At 38.5% G+C, this 26918-nt stretch overlaps 1 protein-coding gene across 3 annotated transcripts in view; it reads left to right on the top strand.

Annotated features, from left to right (window-relative positions):
* NELL1 (neural EGFL like 1) overlaps window positions 1-26918 on the top strand; it is a 425045-nt gene that overhangs the window by 383412 nt on the left and 14715 nt on the right. For 2 of the 3 annotated variants that reach the window (XM_054027068.1, XM_054027067.1), the window contains 3 exons: window positions 4035-4175; window positions 20335-20528; window positions 26701-26877. In XM_054027068.1, the coding sequence (XP_053883043.1) occupies window positions 4035-4175; window positions 20335-20528; window positions 26701-26877 (512 nt within the window). The remainder of the gene's footprint in view (window positions 1-4034; window positions 4176-20334; window positions 20529-26700; window positions 26878-26918) is intronic. The other variant, XM_054027069.1, reaches the window with a different exon arrangement.

The raw sequence follows: 26918 nt of genomic DNA, 5'->3' as shown, positions 1-26918 counted from the left end.
TGTCCCACACCCCAACTTCCTCCCAGAGCCCATGCCCTGCACCCCCTCCCATGCCGCAACCCCCAGCCTCGCAACCCCTCCCACACCCAAACTTCCTCCCTCTTAGTTATCCGGAATTTTTCACTTACCAGCACCCCCATTCCCCCAACGTGCTGGATAAAACAGCTTTTACTGTATTAAGCTATATATTTAAGGGGGCATCCTACTATCTCCTTTTCTTTCCTCCTACTCCCTGCCCCCATAAATGCTTGCAGAGGGCATTAATGTAGTGGAACTTTTGTGCTTCTCCAGAGATCTGTGCGCTTAACATACAGAGAATGTGGAACATTGGTTTGGGGTGGGCTGGGAGAGGAGCAGCGCACATGGACCTGTGACTGCACAGATCCAGCAGTCATTTCCCGACAGCTGCGTTAGGGCATAGTCCCAGAATAGTTTTGTAGTACTTGTTTGGGGAATCAATACAATTTTGTTGTACAGTGCTGTTTTTATTCTTAATTTGCTGCTATATATTTTCTTCCCTTTACTTCCGTTTAACACATCTTTTTGTCTGGAAATCTATATATAGTACGCACACTATAGCTTTGTAGGCAATTGAATCATATACTGTAGTAAAAAATCTGGCACTGATATACGTGTACCATATGCATATAAATATGGTGTACTTATGGCATCTTTGATCCAGTGATCTGAAAGTGCTTAATGTGAGTGTATAAAGATGGGAAAACAGGAAAACAGAAGGGTGAAGTGACTTATTTGAGGGGGCCAGTGACAAACCTAGAATAGAACCCAGATTGCTTGATTTCCAATCGTCTTATCCAGCCATTAGATATTGCAAAATCTTCTTATATACAAATACCCCACATAAAAGTGCTTCCAAGAACCATAGTACGATAAGATGGAAAAGATCCAACTAGGTCATCTAGCCAATGCCCCTGACAGTGTGGGTTTGCTGTCTCCATTATATGATTTATATACTTTAAAACATCCCAGTTTACAAAGACCTCTTTGTTCTTAAATCACTCAGTATTTACAGAACAAATTCATAAATATTGTCCATGTACGACTTGCTAAAAATAGGGTAAGGGACAATAGGATCAGCTGAAGGGCCTTTTCTTTTTTTCTTTAGCCTTTGTGGACATTTGTGCAAGTGTGCGGGCTAACCAACTGTAATGCATTAGACAAATGGAAAGGCTGCTTTTTATTTTCCCCTTTGCCTTGCATACAGTACTCTAGACGTTTATCAAAATTTCATCGTCTAACCCTTTTCTCTATTCGTGTAGGAAGCTACAGATAAAGATGGTGTTGGTAGGTTAAGGAAGTAATCAAATCGAGAAATAATCAGTGATATTTTATTTTTCCCAACATAATGTGCATAGCCTCATGTTCTGACTCTCTTCTCCATTCTTTAAATAGGAGCAAATGCTCTAAGCAGGAGAGCTCTCTAAAAAGTAATCTACTAATTAGCATCCTGTACCATAAACCTAAATCAAACATTCTTTCAAAGGGACTCTGCTTTGGAGATAAACTTTAGAAAAACTCTATTGATTTCATAAATTAAAAACAGTAGAATTGAAGGCAGGGGAGGTCAAGTAAAGGACTGACCCAAGTAAACAATTTTTAGATCAGAGCGCTCTTGGATTCAATACAAGGGAAGAAAAAGAAGCAAGAAGAAGGATTCATTTGCAAATAACCTGCAGTAGCAAAGTCATGCACTTCCCAAATAGGATTAAACTTGTTCCATCAGCCATGACATGTGAAAAGATCATGGTTATAAATTCCATTTGCTATAATGAATTGAAAGCATCTGAATTTGCAAGCAGCGCTCATCATTGATGGACAGTTAGATTTGTACATTGTTTTTATGCTAAAATTAGCTTCCACAAAATATAAAGTACAGAGGGGTGGCAGCAGCAACGGAGTTTAAAGAGTAAACAAGCCGACTTTATTATTAGACAGATGTTGAAGAATGCTAGAAATAAATGGTAGTTGTATGCCAGCACTGTAGAAAATTACATTGCTTCACTTTTAAGCAGAGTATGAACACAAAAGTGAAAAGGGGGCTTTGTTTCGATTCCTCAGTTAGATTTAAACAAGAATAAATATTATTATTAAACAAAAGAAAGATGGATCTGTCCTTTTGTGGTGCACTGCTAATATAAAATAATAAATATAGTTGAATTTGGAAAATACTTGGTTCTGATCTATATTGGTCTACATTAGAATAAATTTCACAGAAGTCAGTGGAGCCACACTGGTGTATAATATTTGTGAATGGAGATAAGAATCAGACTCAGATTGCTCAATAAAGATCCCAGTCTTGCATCAAGATCCAGGGGTGAGAGCTCTGCACCCATGCTCAAGGCAGAATTGAGGCCAAAGTCTGCAGATTTCCATTGTGTTTGTGATACAAGCTTTTATTCTTGTTTTATATACTGTTGACTAGATAGGAATAATTCTCAGTGGATGAAAGCAGCTCATCCTTGTTGAGGAAAAGACATTCATTTATAATTGGAAAGATCCCCTACAGTGGTGCTGAAAACTGTCCAAGATTTTTTAAAAATGGTTCTGGCTAAACAGAAGAATAAACCATTTTTTATGAACATCATGAAAATATAACAGCTTCTTAATTACTGGAAGGTTAACATAAAATTTATTTGCTAATTTTAATTATAACCCTCCAAAATATACTGCATAAATGCTCAAAGGAGATCAACAGCCAGGTGCCAGCACTAATCAGCCAAGGTTGTTACAGATTATGATGTTAAAGAAGGTTTAGAAAAATCCTTAGTAAAAGCAACACATGTTTACTGGAATTCTGCAGGGAACCAAACTTTCTTGTATATTTCCACTGCTACAAAATTACAGGTATATTGCCATTTGTTCACTCTTGTCCAGAGGATCTTATAACTGCAGCTTAAACATATGATTGCCTTTTCTTTCTGTCACATGCTATTACAATGTATTAACTTTCATCACAGAAACAGTGTGAAAATTGTAATTTCAGCAAGGTGTTAGTTAATTTTTGTAAAGTGTGTTGAACATATAAAGTCCTGTACAGTGGCCAAGTATTAACTCTAAAACAGAAATCCAGTTGCTGAAAATTTGTCGTCTTTTGCAGGCTGTACTGGGATGCCCAGTTTGGAGATTAGGCATATTATTAACACTGATTAGAGACCATTTCTATCACCTTTGCTCACACTGCATCAGACTGTCTGGTCCAGCCAAACCCTAGGGCCCAGAGGGCCTTCCTCAGTCCTTGAGCAAGCTAGTGACCCGGTCTGGTTCCCAGGGAAAGTTAAAGTAGTGCCATGGACCTATCAGCTAGGCTCAGAGGCTTCCCAGCCATGATTCTTTTTGCCCGGCCATCCTACCTATATTTGGGGTCAGAAGAGGCATCATGGGAGTTGCTACAGCAGCCCTACACCAATAGAGAATTTCCCCTATGCCAAGAGAATCCTTAGAGGGATGGAGCCAATGATTTTAAGTCTGCACTGCTCTGGAGGACTAGTACAAAGCAGACCTAGTGGAATCGAGATCATACCCAGTAGGACTACTTTTGTCATTAAATAATATTCCATGTAATGGTGGTAGAGTAGGGCCCTTAGGATCATAATTGTACACCACCTGTACAGCACTTTAAAACACCACCAGCAGCAAGAATGATCTCATATTTTGTTTTAGATCATTAAGCTTTCATTCTACAGTGATACTTCAGGATTCTCAGAAAAAGATACAGGGCCAAATTCTCAGTTGAGAATCTTCCTCAGAATGTTTTATGCACATGGAAAAAATAGTTCCTTACCTCTGAATAAAAACACCTTATTTACGTATTATAGTAAAATTTTATTTACTTTTTATGTTTCAGATGTCCTACTTGTTGTTTTTGCCGTTGAACCAACTGTGTGTTTGGAACCATAACAAAATACAATCCATATTTTACAGGAAGACTTAAAAAAAAAAAAAAAAAAGCATCTAAAATGTTGGTGTCAAAGGAAATTAATTTTCTGGCTGGCTTGTGTTTTTCTCTGAGGCAGATATTGATGAGTGTGCAGAGGGGATCATTGAGTGTCACAACCATTCACGCTGTGTTAACCTCCCAGGGTGGTACCACTGTGAGTGCAGAAGCGGTTTCCATGACAATGGAACCTACTCACTTTCCGGGGAATCCTGTATTGGTAAGCAAAGATCAGCATAGAACTTTTTTTCTTCTGCATGGTGTCATACACTGCCTATTTGAGACAGCATGTCCTGAATGGTTATTATATTTAAGGCAAAAATTAGGATGTAACTAACCATTTGTTAAGCTCATCAGCATCCTTAGTAATACAATGTAGACATTGATAAAAGATCTGAACCATCGCATTTCTGAATGGTTATGTGGAATACGGACAATCAGAGGTCAAACGTCTGACTTACTGTCCTTAGCCATTTATCACCATAAGTAAACAACAGGGCCCCTTGTAGGTTGTTTTGCAAGTGTGACAGGCTACAGAATATGAACCATCGCTTTCAGATTTCAGCACAAAGATTTGGGAACACATTTAATCATAAGTCAGTGTTATTCATTGTGTATTATCATTTGTATTTATCTTGTTTTATTTTTAGGGCTATTCAAATAGAAAGCATTTGAGGCTATGCTGTACGTACTGTATTTGAGGACAAGGTCATAAGGACACAGATTGAAGGCATTTTTGAAAGTGTGTAGGAATCCCATTCTATCGTTAGGCTCTGTGATCTAGTGCTGAAAGTGGGGACCAGGAGTCAAGATGCCAGGGATAAAATCCTGGTTCTGCCACTTTTATATGCTATGTGTAAACTTGGTTTGGTCACTTTACTTCTGGGGCACAAGACTGCATTTAAAAGTGCCAAGCAGTGGGAACACCACAGAGCGGATATTGAGCAGGATATAACTCTTCTGTCACCACATAACTTCCCTTCCACAACCATAGATATGACACTTCACTGCCTCTCCATATGACAGTGTGTTGAAGAGACCTTGGCTAAAAGACAGGGAGGCAAGACAGAAACACATACCCCAGCTTCTATGTTGCATTCTTCTGAATACTGTGTTCTTAGAAAATCTACAATGTAAGTTTCTATAGTTCCTTGTAGCGATTTCCCAACAAAAAATCTCACACCCAATAAACACCTTGGGCCCCAAGCTCATAGAATCATAGAAAATTAGGGTTGGAAGAGACCTCAGGAAGTCATCTAGTCTAATCCTCTGTTCAAAGCAGGACCAACACCAACTAAATCATTCCAGCCAGGGCTTTGTCAAGCCAAGCCTTAACAACCTCGAAGGATGGCGATTCCACCACCTCCCTAGGTAATCCATTCCAGTGCTTCACCACCCTCCTAGTGAAATAGTGTTTCCTAATATCCAGCCTAAACTGCCCCTACTGCAACTTGAGACCATTGCTTCTTGTTCTATCATCTGCCACCACGAGAACAGCCTAGCTCCATCCTCTTTGGAACTCTCCTTTCAGGTAGTTAAAGGCTGCTATCAAATCCCCCCTCACTCTGTAGACTAAATAACCCAAGTTCCCTCAGCCTCTCCTCGTAAGTCGTGTGCCCCAGCCCCCTAATCATTTTCATTGCCCTCCGCTGGACTCTCTCCAATTTGTCCACATCCCTTCTGTAGTGGGGGAACCAAAACTGGACGCAATACTCCAGGTGTGGCCTCACCAGTGTTGAATAGAGGGGAATAATCACTTCCCTCGATCTGCTGACAATGCTCCTACTAATACAGCCCAATATGCTATTGGCCTTCTTGGCAACAAGGGCACACTGCTGACTCATATTCAGCTTCTCATCCACTATAATTCCCAGGTCCTTTTCTGCAGAACTCCTGCTTAGCCAGTCAGTCCCCGGCCTGTATGTGATTCTTCCTTCCTAAGTGCAGGACTCTGCACTTGTCCTTGTTGAACCTCATCAGATTTCTTTTGGCCCAATCCTCCAATTTGTCTAGATCACTCTGGACCCTATCCCTACCCTCCAGCATATCTACCTCTCCCCACCCCCCAGATTAATGTCATCTATGAACTTGCTGAGGGTGCAACTCATGCCATCATCCAGATCATTAATAAAGATGTTGAACAAAACTGACCCCTTGGGGCACTCCGCTTGATACCGGCTGCCAACTAAACATCAAGCTGTTGATCACTATCCGTTGAGCCCGACAATCTAGCCAGCTTTCCATCCACCTTATAGTCCATTCATCCAATCCAAACTTCTTTAACTTGCTGGCAAGAATACTGTGGGAGGCCATATTAAAAGCTTTGCTAAAGTCAAGATGTATCACATCCACATCCAGCTTCTATATGCTCAGGTTCCAGATTATCTCCACTCTGCATGCCCCTCCAGTGCCTTCAGCTTTCAATCTACTATTTCTCATTCTGATTTCTACCCTCCCTTGTCTCTCATCAGGCTCTTCAACCCCTTGATGCTCAGTGTCAGCACCCACTCACTTTTCTGTGTAACCACCCCGAGTTCCCAGTTACACTCATTCTCTCCCTCAGAGATTTGCTCACATCTTTCATACTGGTGGAAGTTCCACATGAGGAGATATGCATGCTGAGCAAACTCTGCATCTCCTTTCCTCCTGGTGGCCCCAGGACTCTGGTTTGGCTGTATGTGTGGACTATGTTCTTTCAAAATGATGTAGATTCTGTATATTTCCTCTCTGATTCAATGGAAAAGATGCTAGTTTGAGTCTGATCTCTGGCCTGATTCGGCACTATTGACATCCATGGGAGTTTGCCCTTGACTTCCAATGGGAGCAGGTTTAGGCCCTTGTGTCACTCTTTACGCCTGTGGAAACCAGTGATTTCAGTGCAGTTTCTTCCCATTGTGTAAATTAGATCAGAATCAGTCCAGATTTCATAGGTAAATGTTAAATTTGAAGGTGCTAAAGTAATATTCATTTTAAAATTCTGCCTTTACGGAAAAGTCTGATAGGTTTAAAAGTTCTGTAAAGAAGATGTAATTCTCTATTAAATCTATCTATATAATTCTATAACAGGGATATAAATTTTATCTCTTAAATTTTATCATTTGGTTTAAAATCTCTAGAAAGGAGAGATTTAGATTAGCTTCTTAGAATTCTGTTTGATTTCTTTAGAATTCTGTTGATTTCATTGCTATTCAATTCTGAGAGAGTTTTCCATAAAGGTGATATTTGTGACAATGCTATATATATTTATCATAAAAAACTTTATTTTGCACTGTAAATGCATTTTGAGGTTTTGTTTCGTATACACAAGTGAGAAGGTTCTCCCTACTAATAAAAAATGAGAAATTGTAAATTTCAGTTGTCCATTGAGAAAAAATTAGCCAATTAAGGCCTGATTTTGTGCTAAGTAAAGTTAGTGGAAGTTTGATGGAAGACTGGGCCTATAATTTAAAAAAAGAAAAATCTACAATTAACATTCAAAATCAATACTTTATAGACTGACCAACAAATTTATATTAGCTTTTTATGCTTTGTCCTAAACAGACTCTTGCTACCAGGCAATGTATGTACCTAAATTCCCAATGGTCAATTTCATGAGGGTGGTTCTGTCAAAAATAATGAATTTCACAGCATTTCATGGTTTAATAGATACAATTCCACATAAAAGTCATTTATACTCAAACATATTCTTAGATATTTAAAATTCTGCTCTACTTATTTAAGTATTGTAAAAAGAGTGTCAGAGAGAGTCTAATTTTATCACAAAGTAAAGCAACATGAAATAACCCCAAAAGGTCCCGAAGAGTACTAAGCATAAAGGACAGAGTTCCTTCATGCCTGCCTGTCTCAGATATTTCAGAGATGCCTACCATCCTGCTGTGTAAGCACTTGGTAACAAATGTAATAAAGGCCTTGGACCAAACCATGATTGTAATTCCACTGTCTACAGTCTACACCAAGAATGTATTTAGTCCAGTGTTGTCACAATTTTGAATTGTCCAGTTTCCTCTTTTATAGATGGGTGCACTACCTGCTAAAGTCAGTAGTCCAAGTTGCAGTTGATGGGAGTTGTGCTCATGTAGTAAGGGCAGAACTGAGCCCAAAATGTTACATTCCATGATATACTTAGAAGATTGAAGAGCAGTGTGCTTTCTTCAAAGCAAACTGCCCTCATTTTGACCTGCACAGTGTGTTGGAAGTTCACGAGGTGAGACATTTTTCTCACCGTGTGTAAGCAGTAAATGGAATGTGAAATTGATGGGATTTTTTTAATTAAATAGCTTTTCTGAGCCATCTGCTGCTGAGCACCAGAGCCAAAGAGAGCAAACCAGTTTCTGATAATCTTTTATACTGGTTTAACAGTTAGAAATTAAACAGGAAATTCTGCTATTCAAGTAGATCATTTAAAGATTAAGCTGTTAAATTCTTTTTAAAAATATTATTATACTATGAATGAAACATGGATGTTACAAGCACATTCCAGCTGAAGATAAACTATAGCCATGTTACCTGAACACTGATTTGAACCTCTTTATAAAGTTTATTTCCATGATAAAGTATTTAGAGTCAAGGCCAGTCATTGAGCTGTTTATTCTAGATGAGAGAGGTTTCATCTGCATAGCAACTGTCTTTGCTTTACAGTCCCATGTGCATGAGAAATTGTGGGCCAAAATCACAGTGGAGTTACTCCAAGGATGAATTTGGCCCAGTGTTTAAATATTTTGTGATTAGTCTAAGAACATAAGAATCTACGAATGGCCATACAGGGTCAGACTCAAGGTCCATCTAGTTCAGTATTCTGTCTTCCAACAGTGGCAAGTATCAGATGCTTCAGAGGGAATGACCAGAAGAGGGCAATTATTGCGTAATCCATCCCCTAATGTCAGTTTCTGGCAGTCAGAGATTGAGGGACAACCATACCATGAGATTGCATCTCTGATCATCTTAACTAATAGTCATTGATGGACCTATTCTTTTTTGAACCCAGGTATATTTTTGGCTTCCGCAATATCTGTTAGTAACAAGTTCCACAGGTTGATCGTGCGTTGTGTGAAGAAGTACTTCCTTATGTTTGTTTTAAACCTGCTGCCTGTTAATTTCATCGGATGACTCCTAGTTCTTGCGTTATGTGAAGGGGTAAATAAAAACTCCCTACTCACTTCTTCCAAACCATTCATGATTTTATAGACTTCTATCATAATCCCCCCTTAGTTATCTTTTCTAAATTGAGCAGTCCCAATCTTTTTAATCTTTCCTCATATGGAAGCAGTTCCATACCCCTCATCATTCTTGGTTTGTTTGTTTATTTGTTGTTTGTTTGTTTTTTGCCCTTCTCTGTACTGTTTCCAATTCTAATCTTTTTTGAGATGGGGCAACCAAAATTGCATGAAGTATTCAAGATGTGGGTATTTCATTAATTTATATAGTGGCATTATGATATTTTCTGTCTTATTATCTATCCTTTCCTAATGTTTGAAAACATGGTTAGCTTTTTTGACTGCCTCTGCACACTGAGCAGATGTTTTCAGAAAACTATCCACGATGGCTCCAAGATCTTTCTTGAGTGGTAACAGCTAATTTAGACCCCCACCATTTTATATGTATACTTGGGATTATGTTTTCCAAGGTGTGCATTACTTTGCATTTATGAACATTGAATTTCATCTGTCATTTTCTTTTCCAGTCAATAAGATTTGTGAGATTCCTTTTTGGCTCTTCACAGTCAGCTTTGGACTTAACTATCTTGAGTAAAATATCATCTGCAAAGTTTGCCACCTCATTGTTCATCCCCTTTTTCACATAATTTATGAATATGTTGAACATCACAGGTCCCCATGCAGATCTTTGGGGACCATGCTATTTACTGCTCTGTACTTTAAAAACTGGCCATTTATTCCTACCCTTTGTTTCCTAACTTTTAACTAATTGCTGATCCATGAAAGAACCTTCCCTCTTATCCCATATCTGATTATTTCACTTAAGAGCCTTTGATGTGGGACATTGTCAAAAGCTTTCTGAAAGTCCAAGTATGCTATATCCATGGTATCACCCTTGTCCACATGTTTGTTAATCCCTTCAAAGAATTCTAATAGATGATGAGGCATGATTTCTCATTACAAAAGCTATGTTTACTCTTTCCCAGCATATCATGTTCATCTCTGTGTGTGATAATTCTGTTCTTTACTATAGTGTCAACCGATTTGCCAGGTATTGAAGTTAGGCTTACCTGCCTGTAATTGCCAGGAACACCTCTGTAACCTTTTTTTAAAATCTGCATTACATTAGCTATCCTTTAGTTATCTGATACAGGGGCTGATTTAAGCAATAAGCTACATACCATGGTTAGTAGTGCTACAATTTCATATCTCAGTTCCTTCAGAATTCTTATGTTGATATCATGTGGGACTATCATCTTATTACTGTTTAATTTACACCTCTACCTCAATATAACGTGACCCGATATAACACGAATTCAGATATAACGCAGTAAAGCAGTGCTCCGGGGGCGGGGCGGGCTGCGCACTCTGGTGGATCAAAGCAAGTTCAATATAACGCGGTTTCACCTATAACACGGTAAGATTTTTGGGCTCCCGAGGACAGCGTTATATCGAGGTAGAGGTGTATCAGTATATTCCAAAACCACCTCTATTGACACGTCAGTCTGGGACAGATCCTCAGATTTACCACCTAAAAATATCAGGTGTATCAGGTGTGGGAACCTCACATTCCCTGCAATGAAGACTGATGCAAAGAATTCATTTAGCTTCTCCCCAATGGCCTTGTCTTCCTTGAGTGCCCCTTTAGCACTTTTATCATGTAATAGCCCCACTGATGGATTTGCAGGCTTCCTGCTTCTCATGTACGTAACTATTTCCAGCTGTTAGTTTTTGTGTCTTTTGCTAGTTGCTCTTCAAATTCTTTTTTGGCCTAATTATACTTTTCTTGGCAGAGTTTATGCTCCTTTCTATTTTCCTCACTAGGATTTGACTTCCAATTTTTTAAGGATGCCTTTTGCCACTAACTGCCTCTTTTATGTGGTGGTTTAGCCATCATGGCATTTTTTTGCTGCTCTTATTGTTTAGTTTTTATTTGGGGAATACCATTAGTTTGAGCCTCTATTATGGTTTTTAAAATCATTCGATGCAGCATGCAGGCACTTCTCATGACTGTTCCACATTTATTGTGTAGTTTCCCTTTTTGAAATTAACTACTACTCTGGTAGGTTTATTTTGTATTTCCCCGTACAAGGATGTTAAATTTAATTACAGTCACTATTCCCAACCAGTTCAGCTTTATTAATCTCTTGGTGAATATTGGAGCAGATCCTTGCTCCATTTAGGACTAAATCAATATTGCTTCTTCTATTGTGAGTTCCAGGACTAGCTGTTCCATGAAGTAGTCATTACTGGTGTCTAGAAATGTTATATCTGCATCCCATCCTGACGTGACATGTACCTATTCAACATGGGCATAGTTGTAAATCCTCCCTTATTATTGGGTTTTCTCGTGGGGGGGGGTTAGCATCTCTAATCTCCCAGATTTTTCCCTGTGGTATTTCACAGTCACCATCACCATTCTGGTCAGGTGGTTGGTTGTATATTCCTATTGCTATACTCTTATTTAAGCATGGAATTTCTATCCATAGAGATTTTATAGTACTGTTTGATTAATTTAAGATTTTTACTATATTTGACACTATACTTTCTTTCACGTATAGTGCCACTCCATCTGCGTGACCTACTCTATCAGTCCTATATATTTTTTACTGGTATTTCCATGTCCCATTGATTATCATCATTCCACAAGTTTCTGTGATGCCTATTACATCACTAGTAATAGTAGTCTGTTGAATAAACAGTGTTGGATGCAACACTGAGGGCCAAATCCTGGAGAACAGAGTGTAGCCCAAGAATTTTTCTTTACTAAAGTTCACTCAAAATTCACAGTGCAGAAGGAAGGATTCCTCAGCCCCAACAGACAGTACCTGGTGCGCAGCCAGTGCTACTGCTAAATATTGGGAAGTAGTGGAGAATGCTTGTTGCTGCTTAAACCTCCTTTTGGGGATTTGCAGTTATGGATCTGCTCTGTGTGGGCTCTCTATTCTGCTGTCCCCTCCCTCATGGTAGTAGACAGATGGCCATGGAGCTGAGCCATCTCTTGAGTGGGTTATCTGTCTTCTGATCCACAAACACAGAAGAAATCCATAATTTCTGCTATGTCTGGATTTTACAGGGTAGCTTAAGAGTTCATGTTCAGGGCAAATGATGGCTGCTTTTGTGTGTTGTTTTCAGAGTTCATTGTGGAAATCAAAGCAGATGGGCTGTTTTATTTCCCCAATCAAAAAATCCTGCAGTTATACAAGTAGGAAACCTTCTACTTTCTGGTCTTTACTAATGGAAAGGCCATTCAGAGAGTTAAGAATGTTCATGTGATATATTGTGTGTGTTTTGCCATTTACTGGTTACCACACACAAGTATTTGAGATCTTTCACTATTTCCCTATCCTAAGTACCTATCAGATGCTGCTGTCTGGCAAGTGTATGTAAATGTTGATTTCTTAATGGCAACCTCTGTTGTTACCACCACCAAAACACGGAAATGTGAATCAAGGACAACACTGTATCCTGGTGATCTTATACTAAATGAAACATATGCCTGTCAGGCCACATACACCTGTCTAGTGGAGACAGATAAAAATATATTAGTCCAGTCCATACAGGTTAATCTTTACCCAATTCTCTGTACGTAAAATGCTGCTCACAGCCTGAAACACTCACTTCCTGAAGTGGTTCAGAGCCTCACTCTTGCAATTTGTTTTGCAAGCATTGGAAGCAACGCAACCCCTGTAGCAGGTCCCTTGCATGTTTGAGCAGAATAAATTCCAACCTCCTAGGAAAGCCCAATGCACCTACTCACTGTACCAGAACACTGTAGGATTCTGTCATTTTAATCTTAAAGAGGTGTGTGAGCCAGGCCTTGCTGTAGCGATTGGATGGCTTGTGTTAAAATGAGGGAGACCATCGAGGGAACAGGCAGAATCACTGGCTTTCCGGCTCTAAGAGACATCTCAACTCATGTTTGTCAGAATTTAGCATATTCTGGGTGCAAGAATGCTTCAAATCCAAGGTTTGAAATTTGATTAATATAGCTCTAATGTATAGCATGCAACAAGCATTGTCTCTTAGCCAGTGTGTAGATTTGAAAACAAAAGAAGAAAAAAAGCTCTCTGCAAAAGATTGCTTTTGAAAATCCTCCCACATAATGAATTGCTCTTCTGTCACTTCTTTACTGTTAGATGGGTGGGTTTGAACCAGATACAAAAACAATAAGCCGAAGAGATATCCAAGGAAAACCTTTAGAACTTACAGTATTGTCCTTGCTCTCATCTGTTGTACCAACTTAATTTATTCATGCTTGTAATATCGGAGTCCATATCTGCTGCAGGTAGACCCTGCCCTTAGATTGATTTTTAAGTAAGCACTTTTAGTCATCTCTGGATTTGTAGAAGGAATTTTTAAAGCAAAACCTATATTCTGAACCTAACATACTTGACACAGTTCTTTTAATAGGCTGTTAGGCCTTTATGTATAAAAGTGATAAAAAGTTTTTCTGAGTAAAAATGGTTCTTTTTTGTCATTCCCTTTTAAACCACAAGCACCTTCCATTAATTTTGATTTAAAAGAATAGAAAATAAAGTCCTAAAGTGACAAATTTCTTGTGAAAAATAATTTGGTCAGAACAGTGTTCAGCTTTAACTTGTACATACATTTGTTACATCAGATTATATTTTAGTGGCTTAATGGACTATAGAAGTTGAAATTAGCACTCTAGTAGGTTTTTTTTTCTGCAACAGTTTATCATGATATCAGACTACCGTATTGCACTACTCACATGCACACATTGCAAGATGCTATAGAAAAAAATTAAAATTGAAGTTTGGTGGCAAGGGATCAATTTAATATTTCAATGAAAACAAGCTAATGAACTTGTGTTGGTGTGTATATTCATAGAATTGTAGGACTGGAAGGGACCTTGAGAGGTCATCCAGTCTCCTGCACTCATGGCAGGACTAAGTATTATCTAGACCATCCCTGACAAGTGTTTGTCTAATGTGCTCTTAAAAATATCCAATGATGGATATTCTACAACCTCCCAAGGTAATTTATTCCCATGCTTAACTACCCTGACAGGAAGATTTTCCAAATGTCCAACCTAAACTGCCCTTGCTGCAGTTTAAGCCCATTGCTTCTTGTCCTATCTTCAGAGGTTAAGGAGAATAAATTTTCTCCCTCCTCCTTGTAACAACCTTTTATGTACTTGAAAACTGTTATCGTGTCCCCTCTCAGTCTTCTCTTCTCCAGACTAAACAAACCCATTTTTTTCATAATACATATTTTCTAGACATTTAATCATTTTTGTTGCTCTTCCCTGGATTTTCTCCAATTTGTCCACATCTTTCCTCAAACGTGGCACCCAGAAGTGAACATAACACTCCAGCTGAGGCCCAATCAGCATGGAGTAGAGCAGAAGAATTACATCTCGTGTCTTGCTTACAACACTCTTGCTAATACAGCCCAGAATGATGTTTGCTTTTTTTTGCAACAGTGTTACACTGTTGACTCTCATTTAGCTTGTGATCTACTATGACCCCCAGATCCGTTTCTGTAGTACTCCTTCGTAGACAGTCATTTCCCATTTTGTAGGAGTGCAATTGATTGTTCCTTCCTAAGTGGAGTACTTTGCATTTGTCTTTGTTGAATTTCATCCTGTTTACTTCTAATCATTTCTCTAGTTTGTCCAGATCATTTTGAATTTTAATCCTATCCTCTAAAGCACTTGAAATCCCTCCCAGCTTGGTATCATCCACAAACTTTATAACTGTATTCTCTATGCCATTTTCTAAATAATTGATGAAGATATTGAACAGAACCAGACCCAGAACTGATCCCAGTGGGACTTCACTTGGTACACCCTTCCATCTTGACTGTGAGCCACTGAAAACTACTCTCTGGGAATGCTTTTTAACCAGTTATGCACCCATCTTATAGTAGCTTCATCTAGGTTGTATTTCCCTAGTTTGTGTATGAGAAGGTCATGGGAGACCGTATCAAAAGCCTTACTAAAGTCAAGATATACCACATCTACTGCTTCCCCCATCCACAAAGCTTGTTACCTGGTCAAATAAAGCTATTAGGTTAATTTGACATGATTTGTTCTTGACAAATCCATGCTGACTGTTACCACCTTATTATCTTTTAGATGTTCACATCCTTCCACAATACAATGGCCATGGGAACTTTTGTAATACCTGAGGCAAATTACATCTGCATTAAAAGAAGAGGGAAGCTGGCGGAAATTGCATTTTTTGATAAACGAATCCTTCCCTAATCTATATATGTTCTTAATATGCCCTGCTCACTATAGTATCCTCAGAAACATTCATGAAATCCTGTGACAAACATCTGTCACACATGGTTCATTCTCTCTCTCATCCTCTCCCCATAGGGACAATTATGTGTACAGTGGACTGTTTTGTTTTGGTTGGAGTTTATTTGTTTTAAAAATAATGCTCCTATGTGTTTAAGTTAGAGAAGGCAAGGTCAAAGAAGCGTGGCTTGCATTTGGAGTAGAAGGTGGTGACATTTCTGATGGTCATTAGTTCTCTGCAGTACTCTTGCCACCCCTTAACATAGGTTGCGTCCTTGTGGACAATCTAATACAAAGATTGCAAGCAAGCAAGCCACCGAAGGATCTATTCCCATGCTACCTCAATTTGGCATTATGTGCATTTGTTGAGGGGAGCAGTGATTGTGTCACCCTTACTCATATTGAGCAGTAACTTACTCCACTAGTTCTCCCATTGAAATCCGTGAGAGACACTGCTTAATCAGGCCTCAAGTGTTTTCTGTAAATGAATTAGACATATCCAGAGGAGAAAGATGGGAGTTAAATTAATCTCACTTCCTTCAGTGGACCCTCAATGAATTTGTCCCAAGAAGTGAAGATAACTGCTAGTGTTGTTCTAATCAGAAAGGGGCTAAGCAGGCTTGTTGCTTTGTATATAGTACCTGCCTCTTCAATCATAGCTGCCTAGCTTTATTAACAAACAATTTTTTCCTTCAGTACCACCACATAGAGCTGCTATGGCTGGAAAAGAGTAGCTTTTGCACAGCAATGTCTCATGCATAATTAAGAGTTCTCAACTCTAACTGATCCCCTTCCCAGAACCTTTATGGCTGATAACAGAGAAAATAGCAGTTGGTTTCACCAAGTGGGTGGTGATATGTTGGCATTTATCAGATATTCTCAGTTTGAGTCAAGCTAGGATTTCTGTGATAATGATGGAGATGATATTCATATATCTGTGATATCATTTGTATCACTTAATTTCAAATTCACATACTTGAAGTTCTATATTGTAATATTTAGGTCTGTAAATTGGGCTAACTTTTTGACAGCATTGTCACTCAACAAATTATTTGAGCCCTAGTATCACTTGGACATCATAAAATGACTTTAAATTGCTGCAATATCCAAGGCAGAGCCAATTCACTATAATGGAGAATTCAGTCCACTTTCCTGTGGCTATCCCAGCAAAGCCACTCTTTGAGGTCATTTAGTGGTAAATATGGATTATTTTCTTCCCTATTTTAAAATTGATTCTCCATGTTCTTTTACTATGTATTCAGTTACTCATTTATACCTGAGTAATTCAATTTGCTCTCATTTATAATGGAATAGCTCTATTGAGATAAGTGAGATTGGAATCAGGCCCTTTTGTTTACAAAACCCTCACAATTTAATATCCAGTGGTGCAAAAAGGAGAATATCAAATTAAGCTTAAACTTTTTTTTCTGAAGTTATTGGCAATGTGGATGGTTTATTCAGATGCTCAGAAACACAGTCCGCAAAGAGAGAAAACTACCACAGGGATGTTCTGAGAAAATTAGTTCTATTAAAAGTTCAGCTATCGAATGGATGCAACTTCTAAGCTTTTTATATTTGATTAATGACTAAAATATTTAAATAATAAATGCAATAAAATAATAGGGAACCATCATTTGCATTAGGAAAGAAAAATGAACTGAGCAGTGATTAGAGATTTGCGTAGAAAATATGTTGCTTGGCTTTTGCATGATTGGTTCTTTTATCATGAATGGCCTGCTTGCTAGTTTGGGTAACTCTCGGTAGGGCATTGTCTTTGTGTGCACTAGCAGAGAACAACAGTTGCAATATGTAAATAGGGTACTTCTTCCCTTTTGGATATATATAATAGATTAAGTTGGCTTTGTTCAGTGCAAACAGGTCTGTAGTACTGAGAATATGAATAATGTCAGTTTCCATAATTGCTAACATCTGGCTTTCCATAAATCTGTTAAATTGCACGGAAGCAGAATTAGATTTCTGTGTCATAAGTAAAGCAATTACATGGAACTCTGTAGGCAATATGGCTCTATATTCATCTGTGAAATCCTTTTAGTTTTGAACAGTAAAAGCTACTCTTCTAATCTGCACTCTAATCCTGCTGCATATTATATATATATCTATATGCTATTCAGAGAGGTCTTAACATCGTGGGGAAGAAAATATTGACAATGCTTGCATCTATTAAATGTGAAATCACCAAAGGCAAAGAGTATGTCACATTTGTTTTCAAGACAAAATACAAGGTCAACCACTGAAGAGACAAGTAGAAGAGAGGTTTTTTCAAGAATGCTCTTAGACTTATTGTAGCTAATTGGTTATTGTCTTCCATTGAAATCACTGATTCAGTATCAGCTTATTCATGGCCCAATTTATGTCACAATTTGTTTTTGTTTTTTTTCTTTTTCTTGTCCTTTTGTCTTTTTCTTTTCCTGGTACTCTGTCACCTGAGAAGTATTGGGACACAAGATTTGTTTTTCATTCATAAAGCCCCTTTTCATCACCTGTAGTGGCTCTTCCAGGTGGTGTCCTTTATTATATGAAGATTGGGGAGAACACTAAGGGGGGTAAGGGTGGGTACATGGAGATACTCCCCCAAAAAAGTCAAATTATAACTAGTTGCTTTGTCAGAGATAAGGCAGCAAAATAAATCAGTGCCAGGAAAGTCTAAAGGCTGAATTGTGCCATTAGGAACACTGCTGAGCAAGAAGAACAGGGGAACTTGTGGCACCTTAGAAACTAACAAATTTATTGAGCTTAAGCTTTCATGGGCTAAAATCGAATGCATGCAGTGGAAAATATAGTAGAAAGATAGTTTTATATATATATATATAGTTTTATATATATATATATAGTTTTATATATATATATATAGTTTTATATATATATATATAGTTTTATATAGTTTTATATATATATATATATATATACACACACACACACACACACAGAGAGAACATGAAAAAATGGGTGTTGCCATACCAGGCTATGTCTACACTACACAGCTTTTAGTGACATGGTTATGTCGCTAAAGCCCTGCCGCTAGAAATCGTGCAGTGTAGCTGCGGTTTGTCGGCTCTCCTGCCACCAAAAAACTTCCACCCCCAAAGAGCGGCGTTTGCATTGTTGGCAGGAGAGAGCTCCAGCCAACAGAGCACTGTTCACACTGGCACTTGTCACCGGAAAAACTTTTGCCTTCAGGGGGTGGGGTGAGGGTTAACACCTCTGAACAACAAAAGTTTTATCGTTCAATTGCCAGTGTAGACATAGCCTTAGAGACACCCCTCTGAGGCATGACTCACTCTCTGCTTCACCTTTTTTATCTTCACAACACCCCTATGAGGTAGGAAAGGACTACTTACAGATAGGGACCAGAAGGTCTAACTGACTTGCCCAAGGTCACAAAGGAAGTCGGTGGCAGGGCAGGCAATTGAACCCAGTCTGCCAAATCCTAGGCTAGTTTCCTAACCACTAGATCACCGTTCCTCTCTGGGGAAGGTTTTACTCAAAAGAAAACCAGGTTGATGTAGGAAGTACTGTTGGCAATGGAGTTGCTAACAGTCTAATTTCTGAGTTAGAACTAGCTCTGTACCCTTTGTGTTTGAGAGGATACCATACTTATAGAAATGCTTCTTTGGGATAAAATGTAAACCAGGGTCCTGACTACTTATGGAGATCATTAAAGATCAGATGGTACTTGCCACAGAAGTATCTTCATTAGCCCTATAATCCTGGCCAAATTCTAGATTAGGTTAGGTTACTTACATAAATCCCCTCAGCAGTTTCAAATGTATATTATATCATTCACTTCTTTTCCTAAACTCTTGTGTAGTGGTGTTGCATGAAATTAAACAGTTGCCATATTTCAGCCCAGAAGTAGCTGCTTCAACTGATAAGTGTAGTGATTCTGCGGTGTGTTATGTAAAGTTTTATACAAACGAGCTTTAGAATTCTTCAGGATGAAAAAAGCACTGTGTAATATTTGATCATCTATTTCCATTCATATTTTCATATTTACATGTGTGTAAAATGTATTTCATATGTATACATATATAAAATGCTTCATCTCATCTAAATCCAAAACTTTGTGCTGCAATGTGGTTAAGCTTTTGGCAGTTATATACAGTATGAAAACAGGGGTAATCTATTCAATTGCATTTTAGCTGGAAATTCTGTCCATATCTTCTTAAATACGGCTCGAAAGATCTGCTGGAGAAACATGCCTATTTTCCAGATTGCACTTAACTCAAAGATCTCATAGCCTTGTCTCCAAGAGATCTCCTGGCCACATTCCAACTTGGAATAATTACATTCTGTCTATCAGCATGTCCCCAGCAATTTCAATTGGATACAATATTTCACTTCTCCTCCAGCATTAAGTGGTTTGGTAGTTTAAAGTCATCTATGAAAAATAGGTGCTTTCTCCAGATTTTGTTTATGCTAAATTCCCTGGTGCCTTCCTCAAACTTGCTTTTACTACGTGGCTTTGTACAGATTGGGAGCTCTAGGATTTCTTTTCTATATATAAAGTACCTTTGATTTCTTTCCTTTTATTCCCTTCCTCTTCCTCCTCAGTGGGTAAAGACTGTGATTGATTGCCTTTAGTAGGGGGATGCTTAGGTCATGCTCGGAGCTTATGAAGAATTGTGTCTTTCTAATTCAGTCTAAAACTTAGAACAGAATGTGGCCTAATTGCAGAGTCACTCTAATTGTCCACTTGCTCCTGATCACTGGGAGATCACTTTATACCTTGCCTGGCCGATGAAGTTTGTCATTGGTATTTAGCCCCAGTAGGAATGTCAGCTTTTACAATTAAGCATATGGTACAGGTAAAATTCTATGTTTCATACTCTTGTACCACCAAGACAGACAAACAGTATCTATTCAATAACAAATTCCATGGTACAATTTCTCACTTGAAACCAAGATTAGCACTATAAACTGGCTGTGTTTTGCAGATATTGATGAATGTGCCTTAAGGACCCACACCTGTTGGAACGATTCAGCCTGTGTGAACTTGGAGGGAGGTTTTGACTGTCTGTGTCCCTCAGGACCATCTTGCACTGGTGACTGTCCACACGAAGGTGGCTTCAAGCGGAATGGTCAGGTGTGGACACTGAAGGAAGATAGGTGCTCTGTTTGTTCCTGTAAGGTGAGTTCCACAAGGCCTACGTTTGTTTTTTCTTAGATTTTCTAGTGTTTTCTCTCTGTAAAGAAGCTGAGCTTTAATTCTTATACACTTTTGCGGAAGCTAGTCATAACCGAAGTAAATCCACTTCAGAACTAAGGTTTATAACTGATTCAGTAGCAATCCTGTTTTGACTTAACCAGACCCCTAGGAAACTTAGGTTAAAAGGTATTGGGCCTGATTCTCTTCACTTACATTGGTCTAAGAGAGGAGTAACTCCACTGAAGTCAGTGGAGTTACACAAATGTAAATCTGGTTTTAGAGAGACATTCAGAACTGGATTCATATCTTAGTTATACCTGTATAAATCTATGTCCCAAACCCACTCCATTGAAGTCAATGGACACGATCCTATTGGCTACAGTAGGAATAGGACTGAGCCCTTGTATAGGCATAGGTGAGATGAGAATATGGCCCACTGGAAATATGTTGGAAGGGGGGGTAGAAATGGAATATTGCTCCAGCTGGTGAGGGTCTGTGTGCCAATTAAAGTCTGTTTGTTGGAAGTTATAAGGAGGCTTTTAACTCCCATAAAACTAGAATAGCATAGTGGCGGATTAGGCCATCAGAATCAATACAACACTCAGAATTCACTGCTATTTGTTTTAGGTTAGAATGGAAACATGGTCAGATTAACACCGTACTGTGTTATTACTTCTAGCATTGCCAGACACCGTACAAATCCCTCCCTTCAGGAGTGGAAGTCTGCAACTCTGTTGAATATATAGTGAGCTTGTATTGTAATCGTAGAGAATGTCTGGTTCTATGAAAGGATTTCCTGTCAATGGAATGAACAGCTTAATATATGTGAAGACATCTGGTCTGCCTTTGTAGAGTTTTAACGATTCGTATTCTCATCTTAGTTAGTCTTGTAATTTATGCCTTATTTGTCATGTTCTCATTGTGACTATTTCTTATGCCAAGTTCCTCTTATTAGTATTTGAAAATATGTGATGTGACCAGCTAGTAGATAGTGGCATATTATGTAGCCATTGTTCCTCCTTGTTTTATTTTTTTCTTTATATCTTCCTCGCTCACTCTCATTTCTTTCTTCTTTAATATTTGCACTTTATTTTATTTCAGGATTAGCTTTATTTTCAGGAGCCAAATCCTGGACCCTTGCTCAAAGCCAGCTTAAGGGGGTCTCCTTGGTCCTTCCCTGCTAGTGCACAGACCACCACTTGAAAGGCTCTTTCAGCCCATAAGTTGCAATAGCAGCCACTTTGCTCCCAGTACACCAAGGATTGGTCAGCGAATCTGCAAAATCTCAGACCCACTAGCCACGACTTCACCCGTTGACTGCTGCCACAACACTTAGGCAGTGTGGAATCCCTCTGCATGTCCTGCACTTGGGGATCATCCACTCTTACAATCTGGGGGAGTGGGATGAGGGACAGGATAGGGCCAACTATATTATTTCTTTTACTTGTGTCTATCTGAGCTTTGAAAAATGCTACTCACTTGTTTTGCCCAGAGCAAGCAAATTATTGTTTTGTATATATGACTAAAATACCAAAAATCATTAAATAATTTTTTAAAAGGTCAGGTGAGTAAATTTTGTCCCTGGCCTGGTACATTTCTATGATACTTCTGCAAGTCTGGCTTGTATGAAAACTAACATAAAATTCTTCATTCAAGAAAAGACATGCTGTTCTTGGTAGAGGCTATGAGAATTATGTCATTGACTTCAATGAACCAGCTTCTAATACCTTATTCCACAAGTAGCCCCATTGACTTGACTTCAGTGGGGCTATTCAAGGAGTAAGGTATGATCCAACATTAATAGTTATATCAGACTCAGAAGCCATTCCTGCTCACCCTGGGCCTGAGGGGATACAGTTTTTTTTTTTTTTTTTAAGTGAAAGACAAGGGATTATGGTAGCATTTAATCAAACATAATATGGTAGATAATCCCTTACAACCATATTTGTTCCCATGCATGAGGACAAAATTAATAAAAACATTAAAATTCATAAAGCTTAATAGTTGAATGCAATAATTAACAAAGTAACCTGAAGTAGATTGTTTTGCCTTCTCCAAGTGCATCCCTAAAGTCTTACGAGAATTACTATATAGGACTGGCAGAGACTTGTGTTTTTTAATCCTGGTTTGTTGTTGTTCTAGCATTTTGTGAATAAAACAGCTTGGCTGGAATTATATATTTCAATTGTTTCTTCATATGCATATACTTCTACTTTCCATTTAAAGAGAAAGAATATACAATTTTTGCAAGTGAGGAGGACAAGCATAGTCCCAGAAGGGGTGGGATGGAACTCTGAAAGTGCATCCACTTTAGAGAGTGCAATGTAGTAGATTACAGGAGGATCTGGATTCTATCCCTGACTCAGATTTAAAGGTCAGAAGGAACCATAGTGATCATCTAATCTGACCACCTGCACATTGTGGGCCACAGAACCTCACCCACCCACTCCTGTAATAGACCCCTAACCTCTGGCAAAGTTACCGAAGTCCTCAAATCATGATTTAAAGACTTCAAGTTATAGGTAATTCACCATTTACACTAATTGAAACCTGCAAATGACCCAGGTCTTTCTTCTCCTCTGTCACTTCCAACTGATATGTCCTCAGCTTCTAGCAAAAATTCTAGTTGTTAATCCCTAAATGCATGACCTTGCACTTTGCACTATTAAATTTCACCTCATTTCTATTACTCCAGTTTTCAAGGTTGTCCAAATCTTCTTGTATATGATATTCTGGTCCTCCTCCATATTGGCAATACCTCCCAACGCTGTGTCATCTGCAAATGTTATTATCATATTCTAACTTTTTGTGCCAAGGTAAAAATGTTAAATAAGAATGGCCCCAAAACCGATCCCTGAGGAAATCCACTAATAACCTTCCTCCAACCTGACAGTTCACCTTTCATTAAGAGTAGACTCTTCCATTGACTCTGTGTGAGAACCTCAGTCACTTATAAATCATACCGTGCCACTGTTTTTACATCTTTAATACTACTACTACTTTACCCCAATTAATTAAAGTTTGTGAAGCACCTAGAGGCTGTTGGGTGGCAAGAACTTTTTAGCATCACATGTATTGATTGAAGCCTTTGTATGCATATATTATTATCCCACCAAAAGAAAATAAATGATTTTCTATATCTTCATTTTTACCATTTGTACTTTTATTTGCCAAAGTTATTTTAGAGATAGCAAATTAGAATTCCAAAGAAGTAAGTGGGATGCTGCATCTGAAGAGGCTTTTTGACTTGGAGAGGGTGCCATGATTCTCACCTTGTGCAGACATACCTGTGCTAGCTCTGCTTGAACTAGCATGGTGAAAATAGTAGCATAGCTATAGTAGCTTGGGCAGCAGCGAGAGGTGGCACTCTAAGTACAATCTGCCTGCATCTCATGAGTACATACTTGGAGTGGCTGCCCATGCTACTACATCGACACTACCGTTTTTAGCACAGTAGCTCAATGAAAGCTAGCATGAGTACACGGGAATCGCTCTCCCAGCTCCAAGAGTAGTTGTAGCCTTTGTGTCATAGCATCGTGGGAATCAAAATGCTTTCTGTAAAGCATGAGGCCTCACAAGGTTGCAAACAAAACATGTGATGCTAAAAAGAATGGAGAGGGAAGTAGTGTGGTGTTATTATCAAAGGCTCTCCAGCAGAATCATGAAACATTATCAGTGTTCTGAAATAAATAGAGTGACGGCAATGTAAAAGGTTAGTTATTTCCTAAGGAATGCAGGAGTCGTGAGTAGCGCAGAACCACCACCGCTGTTACTAATTAAGAGGGGTAATTTTAAAAATAATCTGAAGGCAAAAGGATGTAATTCTGAACAGGATGGACAGGTTATTGCTAACAGTTTATAATCAGAACTCCCACATTCAGATGGTGAAATTATTTGTCACTGTGATTACCTCCAAGTCACATAGAGGGCCTGCACATCCCTGAATGTATGGAGCCAGTCATCATGTTGGAATGCTTAGGAAAGATTGTAACTTTACAATCTCCCTGAGTGCGGGGCAGCACGTAGGTCAGATAATCATAATTCCTCCTCCTCTGAGACTCGCAGTTCCTTGTCTGTTACTCACTTGCTTTAGGGAGAGAGGAAATGACTTCTCTCCTTTTCCTGAAATAGTTTATTCCTTTTGCCACCCTGCATCTAGCTTGCTGCTCTGGCCAGCAAATCTGATTGGGGAATGGAGTCAGAACTCCTCCTGCTCTCCCTAACATTTGCTCTCTGGAATATCAAATGAATAGACCCTGCTCTCTCCCATACAGGTGGAGTGACAAGCTCAGCAGCAAGCAAGGGAGAGTATTAGTGCTTCATACTACCCTTCATTGCTGAGTAAGGGATGTGACAATCTAGCCCTTTGCACTGTTGTTGGAAAAAACAATTAAGTCCAGCATTTTATAGGTGTTGTGCTCTCTACTTTTCCATGCTTCAGTGATCTGTCTTGGGTTTTTTTTTGTTACACATAATAAGCAATTTTAATTATTCCTGCAATCAAATGTAATATGCTAATTGTTTCAGGAATATTATTGAACACCTGCAGTGTCATTAGCTAAGATGAGCATTATGATTCCTTGCCGCTGGTGTTCTGCGCATTGCTTTGCAGCAAAGTTTGGTTTTGTTTTATTGGATTTTTTTTTACAAATTAAAACTTATGAATACAGAAAATCTAAGCAACTGCCAACACAACTTAATGTCGTTTTGGCTATTTAGCCTATTCAGCCTGCATATGGAGAAATCAATTTTGGCTTATCCCCAATCGTCTTACTAATCACCCCTTACAATAATTATGGGGGCTGATTTAAGAAATACTCTGATTAGTCAGTTCAGTAATATCATCCTGCAAGTAAAAGCTCCTTATACTTGTAAGCATGATGTGTGAAGGTGGCATTATTAATGGATGTTTGTATTTCTGCTTAGTTCAGGTACAGTCCTACAGCTGTTATTCAGTAACTTAATTCAGAGTAACTTAATGAATTTACTCAGGAATTAAACCAGTGTAATTCAGAGCAGAATCTGGCCCTCATTCCTTACTCAGCCAAGCTTTTCCTTGCCTGCAATTAAAACTTTTCATGAGTAAGAGTTGAACAAATCAATAATCTAATTAAAATCAAAACTTTTCAATAGCACTCTTCATTATAAACTAGGATTTCAGTTCCTCATTCTGTATATAGAGTAACAATGTGTTGACTCACCTATAATGAAGGGTATATTTTATAATACCGTTTATCCCTACAATTTTCATCACTAGAATTAGAATTTTGCACCAAATGTATATGTCCTCTCCATTTTACATTCAGAAGACATTTCCGTGTTTAATATGAGAATTCTGATTAACAGTATTTATCACACTATGTGTAAATACTTAGCACCTGAAATAGGAAAATCATATTTTAGGGAATCTGTAGAATAAAAATACATCTTCAATGCATGACTCCAGATTATTATGCGATGTGATATGTTGTGACCGAGTAGTTTTGTCTGATAAATGGAAGGTCCAGATGTAGAGTATAACTAGAGATAAATTAAGATTAAGGAATACTTAATGCCACATGATTTTGCTATATTAAGTTCCTTTGACAGTACTGGCTTTCACTGAGTTTTTAATGTAGTGTGTTCCTATTAAATTTATCGGGCCACCTGCACATTTTAAATTTATATAAAATTTTCTTGACAATCACACAGTTATTCAAAAGACAGTGCAAAGGAAACTATTGTTCTGATACGTGCTAGAAAAAGAGGTAACTATTTGGAGATTTCATTCATAAAATTACTTCATTACATCCGAACTTGAGAAGCTGTTTTCTTTATCTAGTGGGTTAGGAACAAGAGGGGACACATTAATATTTTTCTCAGCCTCAGAGGATACTGGTTAAAAAAAAAAAAAAAAAAAAAAAAAACCCTCTACAGATAGCTAAATGTCCACTAGTATCAGTGGGGTGATTTTTACAACAATGGGAGCTAGGGAGGCTCATTTCTTGGAGGACTGGACCCTATACGAATAACTTCAAATTCCTTAGGGAGTCTGCAGTATCTTCCCTGAAGTACCAATACATGCTTTGCTATCTCTAATGACCTTTCTTAGTCATCTGATAGTCTTCTGCTATTTACCACTTGCATGATTGCAGTGACAATTTGTTCTCTACAGAACGGGAAGATATTCTGCCGGCGAACAGCTTGTGATTGTCAGAACCCCAGCGTTGATCTCTTTTGCTGCCCAGAGTGTGACACACGAGTGACCAGTCAATGTTTAGACCAAAATGGTCATAAGCTGTATCGTAGTGGGGACAACTGGACCTACAGCTGTCAGCAGTGCCGTTGTCTGGTATGGAAATAAATTAAACATTTTCGAGAGAAACAAAAGTA

Source organism: Malaclemys terrapin, chromosome 4 (genome assembly GCF_027887155.1).
Source record: "Malaclemys terrapin pileata isolate rMalTer1 chromosome 4, rMalTer1.hap1, whole genome shotgun sequence".
NCBI classification, from domain to species: domain Eukaryota; kingdom Metazoa; phylum Chordata; order Testudines; family Emydidae; genus Malaclemys; species Malaclemys terrapin.
This window is presented reverse-complemented; position numbering and strand designations above follow the sequence as displayed.